The sequence below is a fragment of the Mytilus galloprovincialis genome, chromosome 9 (assembly GCF_965363235.1).
Source record: "Mytilus galloprovincialis chromosome 9, xbMytGall1.hap1.1, whole genome shotgun sequence".
NCBI lineage: Eukaryota > Metazoa > Mollusca > Bivalvia > Mytilida > Mytilidae > Mytilus > Mytilus galloprovincialis.
The window spans coordinates 42621719-42641907 of NC_134846.1; the positions used below are offsets into that span (position 1 = coordinate 42621719).

General features: G+C 32.9%; 1 protein-coding gene across 1 annotated transcript in view; it reads left to right on the plus strand.

The window, feature by feature from the left end:
• LOC143045032 (dynein beta chain, ciliary-like) overlaps positions 1–20189 on the plus strand; it is a 69443-nt gene that overhangs the window by 2913 nt on the left and 46341 nt on the right. The window contains exons 2-17 of the mRNA XM_076217317.1: positions 40–230; positions 669–858; positions 2256–2355; positions 2744–2955; positions 4171–4410; positions 5118–5285; positions 7338–7454; positions 7929–8191; positions 8689–8757; positions 11335–11717; positions 12713–12957; positions 13881–14462; positions 15944–16113; positions 16726–16942; positions 17760–17963; positions 19113–19514. Coding sequence (XP_076073432.1) covers positions 40–230; positions 669–858; positions 2256–2355; positions 2744–2955; positions 4171–4410; positions 5118–5285; positions 7338–7454; positions 7929–8191; positions 8689–8757; positions 11335–11717; positions 12713–12957; positions 13881–14462; positions 15944–16113; positions 16726–16942; positions 17760–17963; positions 19113–19514 — 3753 coding nt within the window. The remainder of the gene's footprint in view (positions 1–39; positions 231–668; positions 859–2255; positions 2356–2743; positions 2956–4170; positions 4411–5117; positions 5286–7337; positions 7455–7928; positions 8192–8688; positions 8758–11334; positions 11718–12712; positions 12958–13880; positions 14463–15943; positions 16114–16725; positions 16943–17759; positions 17964–19112; positions 19515–20189) is intronic.

Genomic DNA, 20189 nt, shown 5'->3' on the forward strand with positions numbered 1-20189 from the left:
AACTTGCTGGTTCCCTGATTTGTTTTCTTTTCATTTCAGGTACTGGTTCCTGTATTAGGTAATGAAAAGAATCATGGTACCTGGCCATATGTAGTTTCAACTGATATCAGTCAACATGTGAAGAACACTAAGAGTGCTGTATTTGTAGTTACTGGACAAGCCAAGGGGAAAACACTCCTTCCACTTCCTGTTGGAACTGAGCGGGTGGTTGAAGATGCACCCACTGAAAGGTAGAGTTCAATTTATTTTTCAAAAACTGTAAAACTTTAAAGACTATTCTGGAATCATAACTAGACTTTTACCAAATATAACACTAAAAATAGTTTACATTGTTTTCACAAAACAAAGAACATTTTTATAGAAATCAGAAGATGTAATATGAGTGCCAATGAGAGAACTCTCCATCCAAGACACAAGAATGTGAAAAAAGTAAACAATTATAGGTCAAAGTATGGCCTTCAACACAGAGCCTTGTCTCACACCTAAAACAGAAAGATATAAAGGGCCCCAAAAAACACTATTGTAAAACCATTCAAACAGGAAAATCAAATAGTTTAATCTATATAAAAAACAAGAAACGAGAAACTCTTATCATTTTGCTTATGAACCACATCATAAAATGACAACCTCTGAACAACAGGTCATGTTTACAACATTTATTTTTTTAGTAATGAGAAGTTTGACAGGAACATAGTCCATGCCATTGAAACTGTGGTCATTGACTGGACCCATCAGATCAGGGAAGTTCTGAAGAAGGATTCAGCTCAGCCTTTGCTAGAAGGTCTAAACCCTACACCATTTGTGGAGATAGAGTTCTGGAAAAACAAGGCCACTAACTTGGAATGCATATATGAACAGGTGCTTTTGTGTTTTTCTATTTGAATGACAGCTTTATGTTGTATTTTCTCTAAGGGAACTTCAAAACACTAACCCAGAAAGCATATATATATATATATATATATATATATATCTATAATACTAAAATAACAAGGTCTAATTTGTCAGCCGTCATCAGGTAAAAACGACAGATCAAAGAATTCAACTTTATATATAGCTAATATAGGACAATGGTGTAGATTAAAAATTACAACACTCCAGACCCTTTTGTTTTCCACATAATTAATAATGTCGATAATTAAATAGTTCCGATCAAATCCGATACCGATACCAATAGTATAATATCTTATCTGTACGTTCCGCATCTGACAAACGGTGTATTTAGGATTTTGCTATATACACGAGTCATACTCACAGGGTTGACACTACTAAATTCAATCATTGTCAAATTGTTCCCTATTGTAGTATTTTAATCAGTAAGACTTTCTAAGATAACAATACGAATACTAAACATCTGGACTTAAAATAAGGTATATAGGTGCAGTTTTCAATTTGTCAGCGAACATGATGTAAAACAGTGAATCAAAGAAGTCAACTTTATTTACAACTAATATAGGACAATACTGTTGATTAAAAAATACTCCACTCCGCGACCTTTTGTTTCCAAAAAATTAATATTACCAATAATTGATAAATTCCAGGTCGACGGGTTCACACAGAAAGAGTCTGAAAGCAGAGAAAACTGTGTATCTTATAATCGGCATGACATTATTAGATAACAATACCAATACTAAAAACAGGCTAACGCATAGTTAAATACTTTAATTCAGTCACGGACCCGCGATATCATGGGTGTGTTCTAGTATATATATACTAGCACAAATTTGTAAAATTTAAAGATTTTTTTGGTTTATCATTTTGATTTTTAGGCACCTTCAACATGTTCAAGGGAGGGCTATATTAGTCCTGACATGAAAGAGTGCTGTTGGCTCTTATGCAGATATTGTCTTAACCTAAATAAATTAATGATCCTTTTTATATAAATCTTTGACTGTAATGTATAAGCTTTTTCAACTTAGGGTTACTTTTTTTTACAAATTTTATATACAGTCAGTTGTTTTATCTCTGGATTAATAGACATTTAAAGAATTTGTTCAGGTGTGTGTTTATCAGTAAAATATTATATGTATGTATCATTTCTTATGTACGTGTAAATAACACCAGAGTACTGTACAGTATGCAGAGAAAATTTTGCCATAAACAAACATCTAATTTTATTAAAGAAGTAAATTTGGTGTAACTGCATGATAAAACAAGCCCGTTGAATATCCATGCAATCTTATACCTCCAATAGTTACCACACATTAATTATTGAAATGAAACTTTCCATTATATGTTTATAAATTTTCTTTTGACAGTTGAGAGATCCAAAAGTGAGGAAGATGGCTGAACTTTTAGAAGTAGCACAGAGTAGTTACTTTCCTATATTTAAAGAGATCTTCAGAGATGTTGTTGCAGGTCTGTTATGAAATGGATGCATTATTTTCTGTTGAATACCAGTTTTCATGGATTTTGTTGCTGAAGTAAACCACAAATTCAAATGTTCAAAGAAGTACCAGTTTTCTATAAATGCTTTTATGCAAACTTTGACAAAACCATGAAATCAAATACACATGATATACAAGAAAATAGAATTTGTCCTGAGTCTTTATTATCTATGAAAATAAATAAATCCACAGAGTCAGTGGAATATTAAAAACTTTGAATGTCTATTAAGTTAACTTATGTTGTAACATGTAAAGTATTGCTATTTTAATTTCAACATTTGAGTACTTAAAATTACAAAAGGGCGAGACTTCTCTCTGTTATAACAGTTTATTTTAAAACTTTATTATCTCTTTTACAGCTCTAGAAGAAACTCATGACATAAACATGTTCTTGAGACCGTTGAGACATCACTTTGAGGACTATGAACAGAAGGACTTTGATGAGAGTGGACCATTACTTCCTCCCATGATGCACACTGTTTGTCTGACATGGGTACATTCTACCTACTACAGGTCGCCAGGGAGAATTATAGTCCTTCTACAGGAAATCTCTAATATGCTTATAAATCAGGTATTTAAGAAGACAAAATCAGGTATTTAAGAAGACAAAATCAGGTATTTGAGAAGACAAAATTAGGTATTTAAGAAGACAAAATCAGGTATTTAAGAAGACAAAATCAGGTATTTAAGAAGACAAAATTAGGTATTTAAGAAGACAAAATCAGGTATTTAAGAAGACAAAATTAGGTATTTAAGAAGACAAAATTAGGTATTTAAGAAGACAAAATTAGGTATTTAAGAAGACAAAATCAGGTATTTAAGAAGACAAAATCAGGTATTTAAGAAGACAAAATTAGGTATTTAAGAAGACAAAATTCGGTATTTAAGAAGACAAAAGACAAAATCAGGTATTTAAGAAGACAAAATTAGGTATTTAAGAAGAATTTTAATTTTTAAAGCATGGTAATGTAATGCTATTTATCCTGCAATCAGCAAACTAATACTGAACAGATATATCATGTTATGGAGGGGTATTTGCGAAAAATACCAGTCAAGGTACTGAAATTTCCAGAGCCTGCAAGGCGAAGGAAATTCGGTCCCAAGACTGGTATTTTTCGCAAATACCCCTCCATAACATGATATTTGTTTAATAACACCAAAAAGATATTTATATATGGATTGAAACTCTCTGTACATGTATTATGTTTATGCATAATTTTGAGGATAGATAAGTGGATATTATCATAGAACATCAGGAATTATACATGCACTAAAATGCATAAGCTCCCCATTCTCAATGTAATGTCATATGTGATAAAAATTGGCAAGAATATGCTCGTGAGGGTAAAAAAGGAATATTAAAAATGGCAAATACCATGGTATTTGAGGCATATTCACATATTCACCAGCAGTGGTGAAAATCAGGAAAATTTGTTTAAAATGAGGAAAATTTTAGGATTTGCGAAAAATACACTGGCAACCAACAAGTCAAAATCTGTCATTTTTTATAAGGTGTAATTAATGTTTAAATAACAGGTACACGAATTCTTGATTTATACTTGTGCAAAATAAAGTCTCCTGTTACCCCTCATCCATGTTGAGCAAGGGGTAATGTGAATGTTTCCTAAACCTGACCTAAGTACATCCTTAATAATTTTTGATATAAAAAAGCACCAATATAACTTTTTTGAATTTTGAATGTTATACTAACATTACTATTTCTGTTTGAAATTATATCCAATATGCTTGTCTTTATTTTGATTACATGAAAAAATCTGAATTGTAGGCAAGAACTTTCCTTGATCCATCAGACATATTCAATGGTGATACTGAGCCAGAAGAAACCAAAGATAAAGTACAGAAAGCTGTAAATGTACTGAAAACTTTCAAAGAAACCTATGAAGATCACAAAGCTAAACTCCATTCCTACTTCTCCGGAGACCAGGAACCAGTTGAGTGGGAGTTTACTCCAAAACTTGTGTTTCCACGCTTTGACAAATTTACTGCAAGATTGGAAATGATAATTGTAAGTATGAAAATAGAAAATTTCTTCGATGCTGCACTTTTTGAAAATAAAACAATTTCCCATGTTGAAAAAGGAAGTGATGAAAATTAGTGAAATCAGCAAAAAAAAAGTTGAATTCTTTCAGATAATGTTGATTTCATTGAACAATTGACATAATTATTAAAGTGAAATGAGTAAAAGTCTTATAAGTCATTAACAATTTCTATAAGTTCATGAATTCATGCAATATAATTAAACTGTACAAGAGATATGACATAATGCATTAATATGGAAGCCTCTCACATTTGTTTTTATATTATTACAAAGCAAGCAAGTCATAGTTTTGTGTTGACAGTTTTATTTTGGAGATATAAGGGGAGATTGGACATTTTTTTAATACCACGTAATAAATAACGTCACATTAATACACCTTCATTTGATGTGAATGCCCTTTACATGAGAAAGAAGGTTAAGTATGGTTGAGTTTGATCTGACATCAGAAATAGTAAGACATTTGCGGTAAAATTCATGATATTATTTCTTTTCACATATTACATGTATCTTGAAATTCTTTTACACTTACAATTGAAAATAAATGCTGTGGAAAGACAAAAATATACAATTATGGAAAAGTTTCTAAAAGATTTATAACATACAAATATGCAGAGATTTATTTTTTTCATTGTGTTTAAGACACTTTTATCTATATGTTATCTTATGAATTTCAGGAAATGTTTGGAACAATAAGTGAATTCATGAAATTAGAGAGAATTGAAATAGGTGGCATTAAAGGTAAAGTGCTGAGTCAGCAGGTTCTTCAGCTGTTTGAAGAATTCCAGACAGTGTTTCGTGAATTCACCAGAAACACCTATGACTGCTTAGATCCAATGAATTTGGTAAGTGATACTACACTTACCCATAAGGGGGGGATTGGAGTTTTTTCATTCACTTCCCACACATCATCTGTTATCATTTAGGGGCCTCAATTGGCAAGTGGTCTGAATAATTTAACTTCTGTATCTCTAGCCTGTCAACACTGAGATTGTGACTTTTACACCCCTCACCTGGCAGGTGTGTTTGACTGCAGTCTTAATTGATTAGTTTTCGCTCCAAAGAGACATTGTTTTTGAAAGGATTCTTTTTGGATAAAAAAGTGGCATTTAAACTATCACAATCATGTTTCATTACTAAGTGACATTTTTCATTTCTTGAAAAATTAATTTGCTTTTCAGGAATTAATAAAGAACAAACATTTGTTAGAAAATAAGTTGTAAAAGAGTTATGTTATTGACAAAAACATAACAAATTTCTGCAATACTATATAAGTAATTAGAGACGTTTACCTGCATAAAATATTTTCATTTTATTATTTTCTTTTTTCCCCCACAGGTTATGGTTGTTGGTGAAAAGTAAAAGCAATATTGATATGCACAATTATCTATGTATAGCACTTATAGGTTGGTGATCAGGTATTATGTAAAAAGCAATCAGGAATGTTTGCTGCTAAAATTCAGAAAACAAAAATTAGCTTACTTTGATATATATTGCATCATAAATAAAAAGTGACAATAGGTACATCCATGTTCTTGTATTTGAGATTCTAACATTTACAAATATTGTTTGAAACAGCGGTTAAATACTCAGTTTTAATATGAAATATTTGGGTAGAAATAAATGTTAAACTGTAGAGTTTTTAAGAAAAAGACAAGAATTTCCATTTTTGTCGAGCCTGCGACTTTTGTCGCAGAAAGCTCGACATAGGGATAGTGATCCGGCGGCGGCGGCTACGGAGGCGGCGGCGTTAGCTAACTTCTTAAAAGCTTTATATTTTTGAGGGTGGAAGACTTGGATGCTTCATACTTTGTATATAGATGCCTCATGTTACGAAGTTTCCGTCAGTCACATGTCCAATGTCCTTGACCTCATTTTCATGGTTCAGTGACTACTTGAAAAAAAAGTTAAGATTTTTTGTAAAGTTAAATTCTCTCTTATTATAAGTAATAGGATAACTGTATTTGTTATGTGCGTACCTTGCAAGGTCCTCATGCCCGCCAGACAGTTTTCACTTGACCTCGACCTCATTTCATGGATCAGTGAACAAGGTTAAGTTTAAGGAGTCATCTGACCTTGACCTCATTTTTATGGTTCAGTGGTTATAGTTAGGTTTTTGTGTTTTGGTTTGTTTTTCTTATACTGTATGCAATAGGTCTACTATATTTGGTGTATGGAATGATTGTAAGGTGTACATGTCCAACTGGCAGGTGTCATCTGACTTTGACCTCATTTTCATGGTTCAGTGGTCAAAGTTAAGTTTTTGAGTTTTGGTGTTTTTTTTTAATACTATATGGTCAACTAATTATTTGGTGTATGGAAATATTGTATGATCTATATGTCAGTCGCGCAGGTTTTATTTGACCTTGACCTTATTTTCACGGTTCATTGGTCAATGTTAAGTTTATCTGACAGTTGTAATAAAGCTTTATATTTAGGACTATCAACATAATATCAATGATTAGTAAAGAAGGCGAGACATTTCAGCGTGTGCACTCTTGTTCTATTATTATCAGAAATGATAAAAAAAAAAAATGTTAGAAATATATACTGCGTTAACAATTTAAATGCATAATCTTAGAAAAAGCCAAAAGGTTTCAAAACATTACGCAAAAGTTGAAAACTTTTAGAAGCAAACTTCTTTACAATTATGATTGACTTACACAATTCACACAAATATGATTATTCTTATACACTTATACACTTATATACACTTATACACTCATACACAAACACTTTAAATATATAGAGAAAATAATATTTTTTGGAAAACTCATTCAGCAAATGGGACACAGATGTGATATTATAACATTTTTGGAAAAATAATTTTGTATATGTAAAAATATTATGATTATGATGTATAACTCCATAGCTAATTTAAATAATTTGTTCCATAGGAGTTTGTAAGAGACTACAAGGTGTTTAAAGAGAAAGTGAAGGATTTTGATAGAAGATTAGCAACCATAAGTTGTCATGCATTTGATGATTGTGGCACCATAGAATCTGTCTTTAAGGTAGGTTTTTTACTAACAGTGATAAGAAATTTCAGCTATCTATAGGAAAAGAGGGACGAAAGATACCAAAGGGACAGTCAAACTCATAAATCTAAAACAAACTGACAACGCCATGGCTAAAAATGAAAAAGACAAACAAACAACAGCACACACAACACAACATAGAAAATTAAAGAATAAACAACACGAACCCCACCAAAGAAATAGGGGTGATCTCAGGTGCTCCGGAAGGGTAAAGATCTCAGGTGCTCCGGAAGGGAAAAGATCAACTGAAACCTATCCTTGTACATAACTTGGACACTCAAAATTACTGTCAGAAAAAAAATGTAGATTTCTCTAATAATTTTCGTTCCAAAAGATTGTTTCTTTATAAGATATTGAATGAACATAGTTTTTTCTGTGTTTATGAAGTAAAAATTAGATGTGAATATATATTGATGAAAGCATTATTTACTGAATTATTTGTTTTTACAGTTCCTTGCCATTATGGGTTCTCTTCTTGATAGAGAACTGGTCAAGCTGGACATCGATAACAGGTATCCTTTAGTTGTTGAGATGATGCATGATGAACTTGATACAGTCAAGAAAATGTATGACCAGCAGATGGCTTTAAAACAAGAGGGTAAATTATTGCTACACAAGAACATGCCTATGATGTCTGGAATGTTACGTTGGTCTGCTGAAATGGCTGCAAGAATTTCTGGCCCAATGACAGATTTCGAACAATTTAAGCACCCGTAAGTAAACCATGACTATTTGTAATACATATTATGTTTTTTGGTCTGTGCATCAATCTGTCCATCTGTTCCTTCGTTTGTTCGTCTGTTTGTCTGTATAATATTGGAGCATAATTGAGATTAAGATGTTAAATATTTGTTTCTTGCCTGTTCAGTAATGTAATTCATTTCAAATATACACAATTTTAGTAACAATCCTAATAATGAAGAAGTGAAATATTAATTTTAACCAAATATTTGAAAGATGTATAAACTATAAGAGCCACAAAATAGAATTTACACCAGTCTTAAAACTTATATAATAGTATGTTAGACTGTTAGTATATGAAATTGAATTTATTTAAAATCAACCTGACAAATTACATGTGAAAATGACTGTGAACTAAGTAAAAGGTGTCTTTTAATATCCAAATCTGTGGAAGAAGTAATAAACCATGCCTGTTGAAAGGCACACTTGTTTGTACATGAGCCTGTTTCATATATAAACTGTTTTTCAGATGCATGTCTAGCAACAGAGCCAAACTAGTATTTACTAAATATGAAGAAATGTGTGGACTTCTAAAACAGTGAGTACTGTGTGAACATAGATGTTTTTTGTTTTTAAATAAAAAGATATTTTTTTACCAGTATATAAAAACAGCACCTATACTATATTTGGTAGCCATGTGGTGTAAGTAGTTGATTCATCCACCATTACAAATTTGCCTAGCCTATAACCTGATCAAATTGTTTTGGAAACTTCATTTAGTTATTTGAAAAACTCAAATTCCAGTTGCCCTGAGTTTTCAGCCAATGTTCAGGGGCAAAGTCAAGAAATGGTCATATTTGCCAGACATGACCTTATCTTAAACGTCATTTTACTGAAATGGCAGATTAATAGTCTCACAATTTTTTTATTTCTGTTTTTCAGCAGCTTACAAGCAATATACCCAATTCACCTGAATATGGGATATACATTTCTCAACTCATTTAGTATTCAAGAGCTTGCAGCTGCTACTCTGACTTTATTCAACTTTACCAGTGTATGAGTTGAAAGTTCATGAACCAGGGTAATGTCAAAGAATGTCTCATCATTTTTCTAAAAAGAATTCATCAGAAGATGCCAAGATCTTGATGAACATAATTGGGTATCAACTCCACAAACAACACATATATATTACCCCATCCTTTCAAACCAAGGATGAGTGGGAATCCTCAAAACCAATGTTAGCGGGATTCCCCCAAAAAGTAGCAAAATGTACATCTTTCAATGTATTTAAATATGATAGTTATGATTTGCATGTCCATTTTTAGCTCACCTGGCCCGAAGGGCCAAGTGAGCTTTTCTCATCACTTGGCGTCCGTCGTCGTCCGTCGTCGTCCGTCGTCGTCCGTCGTCGTCGTCGTCCGTCGTCGTCGTCGTCCGTCGTCGTTAACTTTTACAAAAATCTTCTCCTCTGAAACTACTGGGCCAAATCAAACCAAACTTGGCCACAATCATCATTGGGGTATCTAGTTTAAAAAATGTGTGGCGTGACCCGGTCAACCAACCAAGATGGCCGCCACGGCTAAAAATAGAACATAGGGGTAAAATGCAGTTTTTGGCTTATAACTCAAAAACCAAAGCATTTAGAGCAAATCTGACAGGGGTAAAAATGTTTATCAGGTCAAGATCTATCTGCCCTGAAATTTTCAGATGAATCGGTCAATCGGTTGTTGGGTTGCTGCCCCTGAATTGGTAATTTTGAAGAAATTTCGCTGTTTTTGGTTATTATCTTGAATATAATTATAGTTAGAGATAAACTGTAAACAGCAATAATGTTCAGCAAAGTAAGATCTACAAATAAGTCAACATGACCAAAATGGTCAGTTGACCCGTTTAGGAGTTATTGCCCTTTATAGTCAATTTTTAACCATTTTTCGTTAATTAAAGTAATCTTTTACAAAAATCTTCTCCTCTGAAACTACTTGGCCAAATTATTCCAAACTTGGCCACAATCATCTTTGGGGTATCTAGTTTAAAAAATGTGTGGCGTGACCTGGTCAACCAACCAAGATGGCCGCCACGGCTAAAAATAGAACAAAGGGGTAAAATGCAGTTTTTGGCTTATAACTCAAAAACCAAAGCATTTTGAGGAAATCTGACATGGGATAAAAATGTTTATCAGGTCAAGATCTATCTGCCCTAAAATTTTCAGATGAATCGGTCAATCGGTTGTTGGGTTGCTGCCCCTGAATGGTAATTTTGAGGAAATTTTGCTGTTTTTGGTTATTATCTTGAATATTATTATAGATAGAGATAAACTGTAAACAGCAATAATGTTCAGCAAAGTAAGATCTACAAATAAGTCAACATGACCAAAATGGTCAGTTGACCCGTTTAGGAGTTATTGCCCTTTATAGTCAATTTTTAACCATTTTTCGTAAATTAAAGTAATCTTTTACAAAAATCTTCTCCTCTGAAACTACTTGGCCAAATTAATCCAAACTTGGCCACAATCATCTTTGGGGTATCTAGTTTAAAAAATGTGTGGCGTGACCTGGTCAACCAACCAAGATGGCCGCCACCGCTAAAAATAGAACATAGGGGTAAAATGCAGTTTTTGGCTTATAACTCAAAAACCAAAGCATTTTGAGGAAATCTGACAGGGGATAAAAATGTTTATCAGGTCAAGAACTATCTGCCCTGAAATTTTCAGATGAATCGGTCAATCGGTTGTTGGGTTGCTGCCCCTGAATTGGTAATTTTGAAGAAATTTCGCTGTTTTTGGTTATTATCTTGAATATTATTATAGTTAGAGATAAACTGTAAACAGCAATAATGTTCAGCAAAGTAAGATCTACAAATAAGTCAACATGACCTAAATGGTCAATTGACCCCTTAAGGAGTTATTGCCCTTTATAGTCAATTTTTAACAATTTTCATTAATTTGGTAAATTTATGTATATTTTTACCAAATATAGTTCTCTGTTACTAATGGGCAAAGTTCATGATAGATATAATTGTAAGAAGCAAAATCGTTCAGTAAAGTAAGAACTTCAAACACATCACCATCACCAAAATACAATTTTGTCATGAATCCATTTGTGTCCTTTGTTTAATATGCACATAGACCAAGGTGAGCGACACAGGCTCTTTAGAGCCTCTAGTTTCTCTTAAATAGGTTGAACGGTGAAACATACAATGACTGGATTGGTGGAGTAGACGAGATCTGTGCCTTCAACCTAAAACAGCCATTAATCACAAGAGACAGCGAGACAAATCTTGTCAAGGTCAACTTTGATCCCAAGCTTACTGCAGTTCTCAGAGAGGTCAAATATCTAGAAGATGATGAATCCAAAGAGATCCCGAAAGCAGCCAAAAATGTGTACGAACATAACGACACCTTGTGGAAGTTCTCCACAAATCTAGATCTGACAGTGAGGCTCTACAATAAAGTACGGACAAGTGTATTGGAAGTAGAGTACCCACTCATAGCTAAACAGTTAGAGGATATTGATCAACAACTGCAGGAAGCTGAGAAAACTCTGAACTGGGAAAATGAAGGTAGTCTTAGAGTTTATTTATTAAATTTAAGGCAACAATGGTAAGTGAGTTAAAAAGAAAACTAATTATATTTCAGGGCTATTCCGTATATGGGGGGGGGGGGGGTTGGAAGGCACAATATATTAATAATACATGGGTGATGGGTATCAGAGCAACTTTTCACACTTCAATGCACTATAATTCTCAATTACAATTGTCTGGGTGGGGGGTGCTGACAAAAACTGGTTTCCAACCAACCAACCCCCCCCCCCCCCTACATTTTTTTCTGGAATAGCCCTCATGTAATCTGATAAGTTACTGGATACAATTCTTGCATAAGAAACATATATATATTCAATATATAGTGTGTTGAATTAAAATTGTTACACATGTATAGACGACTTTCAAATTCATGCATTTCATGTATGTTTCCAGTTTTACAATGCTCATTTTATAATTAGTTTACAGAAAGAGTTCAAAGATTGACCGCAGGTTTACTGGATAACTCATTCATTTAAAGAAAATTGAAATTTTCATTTATCTATTTATTAGTACTTCACTGTTCTTCTATAGTACACATGTAAGTTGGTTATAATACACAAACAATACAGATAAGATAAAATTGAGAATGGAAATGGGGAATGTGCCAAAGAGACAACAACCCGACCATAGAAAAAAAAACCAGCAGAAGGTCACCAACAGGTCTTCAATGTAGAGAGAAATTCCCGCACCCGGAGGCGTCCTTCAGCTGGCCCCTAAACAAATATATACTAGTGCAGTGATAATGAACGCCATACTAATTTAGATTAAAGAGTTAATTTAATTTAAATTAAAGAGTTTGATATACATTAATTTAATGAAAAGTTATATATGTGTTTCAGTGTGTCAACCATTTTGTTTACCTTATAAAAAGCAAATAATAAGGTATTTCAGACTTGGTCTTTTTTTAACTTCAATTATTTCAAAATGATTAGTATATAAAAATAAAATAAAAAAATACTTATGATTTATTAAAGGAGTGTGGGAATATATCCAGAAGACCAGGGACCAAGTAATTGACTTAGAATCCAGAGTTCAGAAGTCTAAAGATAATGTAGAAGAGATAGAGAAGATTATGTCAACTTGGAGTAAACTGCCATTATTTGAGAGAAGTCAAGAGAAGAATGAAACCCTCCTTAATTTAGAAGACAGGAAAGAAAGATTAGAGAAAAGATACAAACAAATTAAAGATGTTGGGGCTAAACTTCATGCTTTGTTGAAGGTACTTTTCCTTATACAGCCTTTACCAGATGGTGTTTTTTATGGCTTCTATATAGTTTTACCTTTGCCTGCATTCCATCCTTCTGTCATTGGGCACAGAACAATTGTACTGGCCTTTTTCTGAACACCTTTACATATTGAGCTGATTTTGTAGTATGTGACAAATTTAGGTTACGTTTGGTTTCACTCCACTGATTTTGGATTTCTGGATACAATTTTATGAAAATAACTGTTACATGGACTTTTTTACTCAATTCCATCATATATTTACCTTTGGTTTCTGCTTTGCCAACTTTTGCCAAAAATACCGGGTTTAGACTTAGTGATCTTTACCTCATTTTGAAGGATAAGGTTTTCAAGTTCAGGTTGGCTTCTCAATACCTTAGGTCAACTTCATTTAGTTTACAAAGAGGGTTAAAATAAGGTGTACATGTTTGTCTGAGAGGGCTCAGATCAGAAAGACTTTAAAGATAAAGTTCTATCATAGTAAGTAAAACAGAAGAGACAAACACACTGCAAACACACTGGTTATTACAAAATTTTGAAAGGTTTGATCTAATTAGCTTTAACATTTACCAATGCAGTTCATATATTATAGGTAATTCTTTTCTGAATTTTTATGCCCCACCTACGATAGTAGAGGGGCATTATGTTTTCTGGTCTGTGCGTCCGTTCGTCCGTCCGTCCGTCCGTCCGTCCGTTCGTCCGTCTGTCCCGCTTCAGGTTAAAGTTTTTGGTCAAGGTAGTACACATGTTCCCTATGATATGATCTTTCTAATTTTAATGCCAAATTAGAGTTTTTATCTCAATGTCACGGTCCACTGAACATAGAAAATGATAGTGCGAGTGGGGCATTCGTGTACTGAGGACACATTCTTGTTTAAACATGTACTTCAGATATAATATGTAAATTTTATGTTTTAGGAAAATCTGGACCATTTTAAAGCTGACCCTAACTCAGACACGTGGAAAGCCTATGTTGATTACCTAGATGAAATGGTTGTAGATGGACTTTTCAACACTATTCACTGCAGCGTCAAATTCCTCCTTGACAATACCGATCCTAAGAATGACATTGGTCCATTGTTTGAGTCACAGTTAGAACTTCAACAACCTGAAATAATCTATGTTCCTTCCCTCGACTTTGGAAGTACAGATGGCTATTACGACTTGGTGGATAGTATCCTTGGGGATATTTTTAAGCAGTCTGCCTTGATCCCTCGTCTAGCCACCCACTCAGGACAGGAACACTACCAACAGGATATGGAAGAAATGGAAGAACTCGCCGACATGAGGAGCGAAATGATGGATAGGGTCAACATTATCATGAACAAGGGCATGGAATATAGAAACTCGTTTGATAATTATGCCTATCTTTGGGTGGATGATAGGAATGAGTTCATGAGACAGTTCTTGCTCTATGGCCATGTGCTGACACCAGAGGAGATTGAATCAGGTGATGATGTGCCACAAAAACCACCAAAATTGATGCAGTTCAAAGAACAGGTTAGAGTTTAATACAACCATATTTGATACTTAATGCATGTTTTTAACATTTTTTATTTTTCAGATATTAGAAAAACATATAAGGAATAAAAGATGGCAATTCAGATTAATTGAAAATCAACATAAAATTTTATATAAGAGGGAAAATATATATAGGATGTGCAGTGATCTGGAAGGATTTTTTCTCAATGGGCCCAGGGCCCCCCAAAAATAAATTCAATGGGCCATTTAAAAAAATGATGGGCCATGTTGTCAAATGAGTGGGCCATTTGAATTGACTACAGTAAAAAAAAAGAGTGTATATTTCAGCTAAGAGGTGGTGGTACTTATCTTTTTGGATATTGTTCCTGTGATTTTATTGATTTCAATTTCAATGAATATACAATAACTTCTTCCAAACCGGACAACATTTAAGATCATTTAAGATAACCTTTGTTTGCAATGTTAAAACTGGTACTGTTGCCTTGTTCATGTTCTTGTTTTGTTTTACATTAAATTTGGGTCTTCGTCGATACCATACTTATTCCAGACGCTTTGTATTTAGAGGACGTTTCTGGCATTTCCTCTGCACTTCTTGTATTATCATTACTTCATCACGATGACAAGAATAACAGTAGAGAGTATCATTAATTGATAGAACAAAACAATAATTCGCTGAAGGCATGTTTACAAAATGTCAAAACGAGCCAAAGACCAAAAAATGACAAGAACAGTTAAGCACCTTTTATAGAGACAAAAACTATATTCATGAAAAGGATTTGGTTTTCAATCGAAATAATAGTAAGCTAAGCTAACTTAAAAGATTATGATTAGAAAAAAAATCTCGTCTATACTAGCCAAATTTCAAATTTAAAGTTGTTTATAAAAAAATATATCATGAATGATGGTTAATTACGTTTTTTGGGTAATCAGTTATACCGCATGGTTCTATTATTACCATAGAAAACACCAGAGACTTCCCAAAAATATAAAGGTGCTCCTATCATTGGAGGAACATTACACAGTTGTGTACACACACATGGCGGCACGGAACACAATATAGGACGATCGGAAATCCATTTGACGATATCTAAACGTTTCGAAATGAAGTGAAAAATATTGTGCGCCACGTGGGCCCTTACATTGGTCACTCTATGCGCCATTTCTGGTCGATAGGCGCAGGGCGCATGTCCTTCCCGATCACTGGATGTGGGTACCCCACATGGCAAATATTTGTTAGAATAATGCTATTGATAAATCTTATTCTCCATTTGGTGCTAAAAGTAGCTACAATATGATATTTGACTAATGTCGCTAACCATATCAAAAAGACATACAACTTTTTAAGTTATTTTCATTACAATGCAATTGATAATTAGATTTTATACAATCAATTTACTTTCATAGAGGAGCAAAACTAAATGGATTAATTTTACCAATTCCTCTTTACATACATGGTTAGTTAAAGACTTGTTTAACATACTATACTGTTACAATTTTAGATAGATGCATATGAAAAGATATATGATGCAGCTGAACAGATACACCATACCCAGATCTTTGAGAAATGGTTCAGAGTTAATTCTAAGCCATTTAAGCAGGCATTACTGAACACCATCAAGAAATGGAGCTACATGTTCAAACAGCATCTCATTGATCATGTCAATAACAGGTTTGTAGAGCAGTTTTTCATGACCCTGCTACTAGGAATGGAGGGCATTGAGTGTTACACTTTTCAGTCTGTACATCCCAAAATTGGACTCTGTTCTGTAACCTTATTTTGCCTCAACTAAATGTTATGGAACTAATACACAACACAAATAATTTACTTATATCCTTGTGCATGTAATTTATCAGCATAACAGTTCTTGGGAGACAAAAAAAAAATATGAAGAGTTGCAAATTGTTTGCAAAATAGTCAATTTTAATATTAAAAATGAATAATGATAATTAATGAAAATGAATAATGATAATTAATGAAAAGTAACTTTTTTTAACCATATTTACCTATTTACCTTGTATGAAAAAAAAAACCATAAGAATATTGAATTCATTGCTTCAAACTTAGTACAGTAGAAGTTAATAAAAATTTTAACATTTGGATTTTGTAGATTCTGAGATTGTCTGGGGACCAAGAACAATATTAACTTCCATACTCATAAATTAAGTTGCACAGTTTTATCACCTTGTCAACTTGTCTCAACCAATCAAAACATCTTAAAAACATTGATGTTCCTTAACTTTTTACATTCTGAATTTATCATTTAGTTGATTTTTGTTTCAGTTTGAAAGAGTTATCAGACTTCATTATCAAGACTGATGCAGGGTTATTGAAGCCAGTGAATAATTACGATGGACTAGTAGATTGTATGGGATACTTATTAGCTGTGAAGGAAAGACAGTCAAGCACCGATGAAATGTTTGAACCTCTAAAGCAAACCATAGAACTGCTGAAAACTTACAATCAGGAAATGCCAGAGGAAGTCCATTTACAGCTACAGGTATGATTAGCAGTTGGTGCTTGTAGGAATTAGGTTTATATGTTCAATTGATATCGTTGGTGTAGTTCTTGAACATTAAAAGGAGGACTTTTAAGTTTTAGATGCTTGAATTTTGGTATTAGTTGTTATTGGTTTTGAGCTAGATGTCAATACTGTATAACTTTTCTTGGATATGGGTTAAAATTAATTCTTCAGGTGGCTAGATTACTGTGGGGGAGATAAGTCCACAATTATACAGACAAAATTTAATGTACTTATATATTTTGTGTCATTGCTCATAAACTGTAATGCACTAAATCTTTTGTACTTACAACCATCATGAATGGTTATGAAAGTATCAGAAAAATCAAATGTATAATACTTTTTTGTTTAATGTGCAAACATTATAGTGGTCTCTTTCAAACTGTTTTACATTTGGTTTAAAACAACTACAGTTCATGTACAACCTTCAACAATGAGGTTAAAATATATTGTATAGTAAGTGAAAAAATGTTGTAATAATTTGACCCCAACATTTGATGAGACACTTCATAACTTCAGACAGTCCAATTATGAGAAGTTTGTTGAGAAAATTAGTGATAGTAGCTTCATATGAAATAATGAGATGTGGTATACTTGCCAATGAGTCAACTAACCACCAAGTCCAAATGATGTGGATTGAAGCAAATAAGATCACTGTGCAGCCTTCCAACAACAAGCAAAATTCATCCCATAAAGCCGTAAAAGGCCCTAACATTACAAAATGTGAATCAATTCAGATGAAAAAATATAACCCGATTTATGACAAAACAATAATGATATTTTTTTCTCTTTACAGGAACTGCCTGAGAAATGGAACAACACAAAGAAGATCTCCATAACAGTGAAACAGGAAGTGGCACCATTGCAGACAACAGAAGTAACCAACATCAGACAGAAATCAGCTACATTTGATGTTAAACAACATAAATTCAGAGAACAATTCCGTACCATTAAACCATTTAGATATGATTGTGCTACTCCCTATGAGATGATTGCTAGGGTAAATTTGCATATTATTTGTTATTTTTTTTTCAGTTCAGAATTTGAAAAAAGCATGTTTACTTTTTCCTACTAAAGGACTTTAGTGGATAAGTTAGTAGGTCAATTATGGCCACATTTAAAGTAAATTTCAAACAGGTATGGTAGTCTTTATCAAAAAGATAAAAGTGAAGGCTTGAGAAAGTCTCACTGTTTACATGTGTATCTTATGTGTCAGATTTATTGATAATTTTAATATGACGACCTATTATCGAAACCAGTATAATCATAGTATATCTACTTTAAGCGCAAACACAAAACTTGCTATTCCATGTTACGCCCAACTTACTTATGCTACCAGGTATTCTCAATTTTTGACAACAAAACCAACAGTTTACATAGGCCAAGAATCAGATACAATTAAGATATCTCTATTCTAAAGCAAAATAAACAAATCAGTCCATTTCAATCTATTTTTTCATTGAAAAGTTTCATAAAAAGAAAAAAAGCCTCTTGTTCACCTCAGAATGCAATGAAATTACAACAAAAGAACATATATAGGTGAAAAATGGGATTTAAAAAAATTATTGTTATTGAATTATATATTACTATTAAATAATATCATATGGGGATAAAACGGAACAGCCAAAACAGTATGGTGTGTATAGAGCTTCAGGGTTAACAAAATTACCGAATTTGTCCTATTAAAATCGAAATAATTCATGGGAGCCGTAGATTTGTTTTCATTTAACCACGGTTTGGGCACTGATATTCATACTTTACCCCTTGCTAACCTTCAGGGTAAATAATCAAATATAAATGCCCAACCAATGGTTAAATGCAAACAAATCTTATGTAAAGAGTAAAAGTAAAATTTCAGGGCTAAAAACAAAATAAATGTGTAATTTACATAAATAGTAGCCCTAAGATAGGGAAAAATATAGTTTCAAATCTTTAAAAGAAATTCTAAAATTCATGTAGAAAGGGGTTTAAAAAAAATCAGGTCTATAGCAATTATATAAATGCTGGCAAAAGTAGAAGATCTAGAATAGATGAATGTGTTTTCCAGATATTGAAATGCTTGAACTTTTAAATAGGATTTCAATCACCAAATTAGAATATTCTTACATTTTGTTTATATTTCATAAAACAAATTCCTTTTCTCCTACAGTACCATGAGGATATTGCTGTAATGGAGACAGAAATGAGGGCCTTGTTAGAAGCCTCTAGCTTGTTTGAAGTGAATGCACCAGATTTCAAACAGTTGAAACAGTGTAGGAAGGAAATAAAACTTCTTAAACAACTCTGGGACTATATTGTCATTGTACGCTGCAGCTTTGATGATTGGAAAACGACTCCTTGGAAAGAAATCAATGTAGAGCAAATGGAAATTGATACTAAGAAACTAGCCAAGGATATCCGAGCGCTGGATAAGGAGATGCGAGCTTGGAATGCTTACGTAGGACTAGAGGATAGTCTTAAAAATATGTTGACATCACTCAAGGCTGTGAGTGAATTGCAAAACCCATCTATCAGGGAACGTCACTGGATGGAATTGATGGCTGAAACAAAGGTAGGAAGTAAACCGGGATACAGTTCGTTGAAGTAGATAAAGTTGAAGAATGTTTGCTAATCTGTTTCAGAATAAAAAGCTTTTTAAAAGACTGTTATAAATTGAAAGTATATGAATAATTTACGTAAAAAAACAGAAAAAAAATAAAAGGTCTGCGTTCTTGTTTTCAAAATATAAGCCATTTGTTGGGAAGTGAATCTCTCTTAGACTTTTCATATATTTAACATTGGTTCCTTATTTCTTTCAAAAACTATGAATAAATAACAAGGATTTCATAAGATTTCAAATATGGCTTCTTAAAATTATGGTTATAAAAATATGAATAGAAAAGTAGAGGTTTGTGGGCAAAACAATGTAATGGCGCTACATGGATAAAACCAGAGGTTTCCAATTATCTAGATCTTGCAAAAATTAAAATTAAGCGTAGCTAACATACTTAAAAGGATTAAAACTATGGTTTATTCAAGACAAAAGAAATATGGCGTAATGAACATTTCATGTTTTTTATGCCATTTTACATGCTGATTCAATATGAAAAGTATTTAAGGTGGTACCCAACACTTTCACTAAAATTAATTTGGCTCGTTTAATTTTCCTAAAATTTTGGCAAAGTATTTACTTTGACCCTTTCTTTGACCCTTTGACAAAAATATAAGAACTTCAAAAAATTTGAAC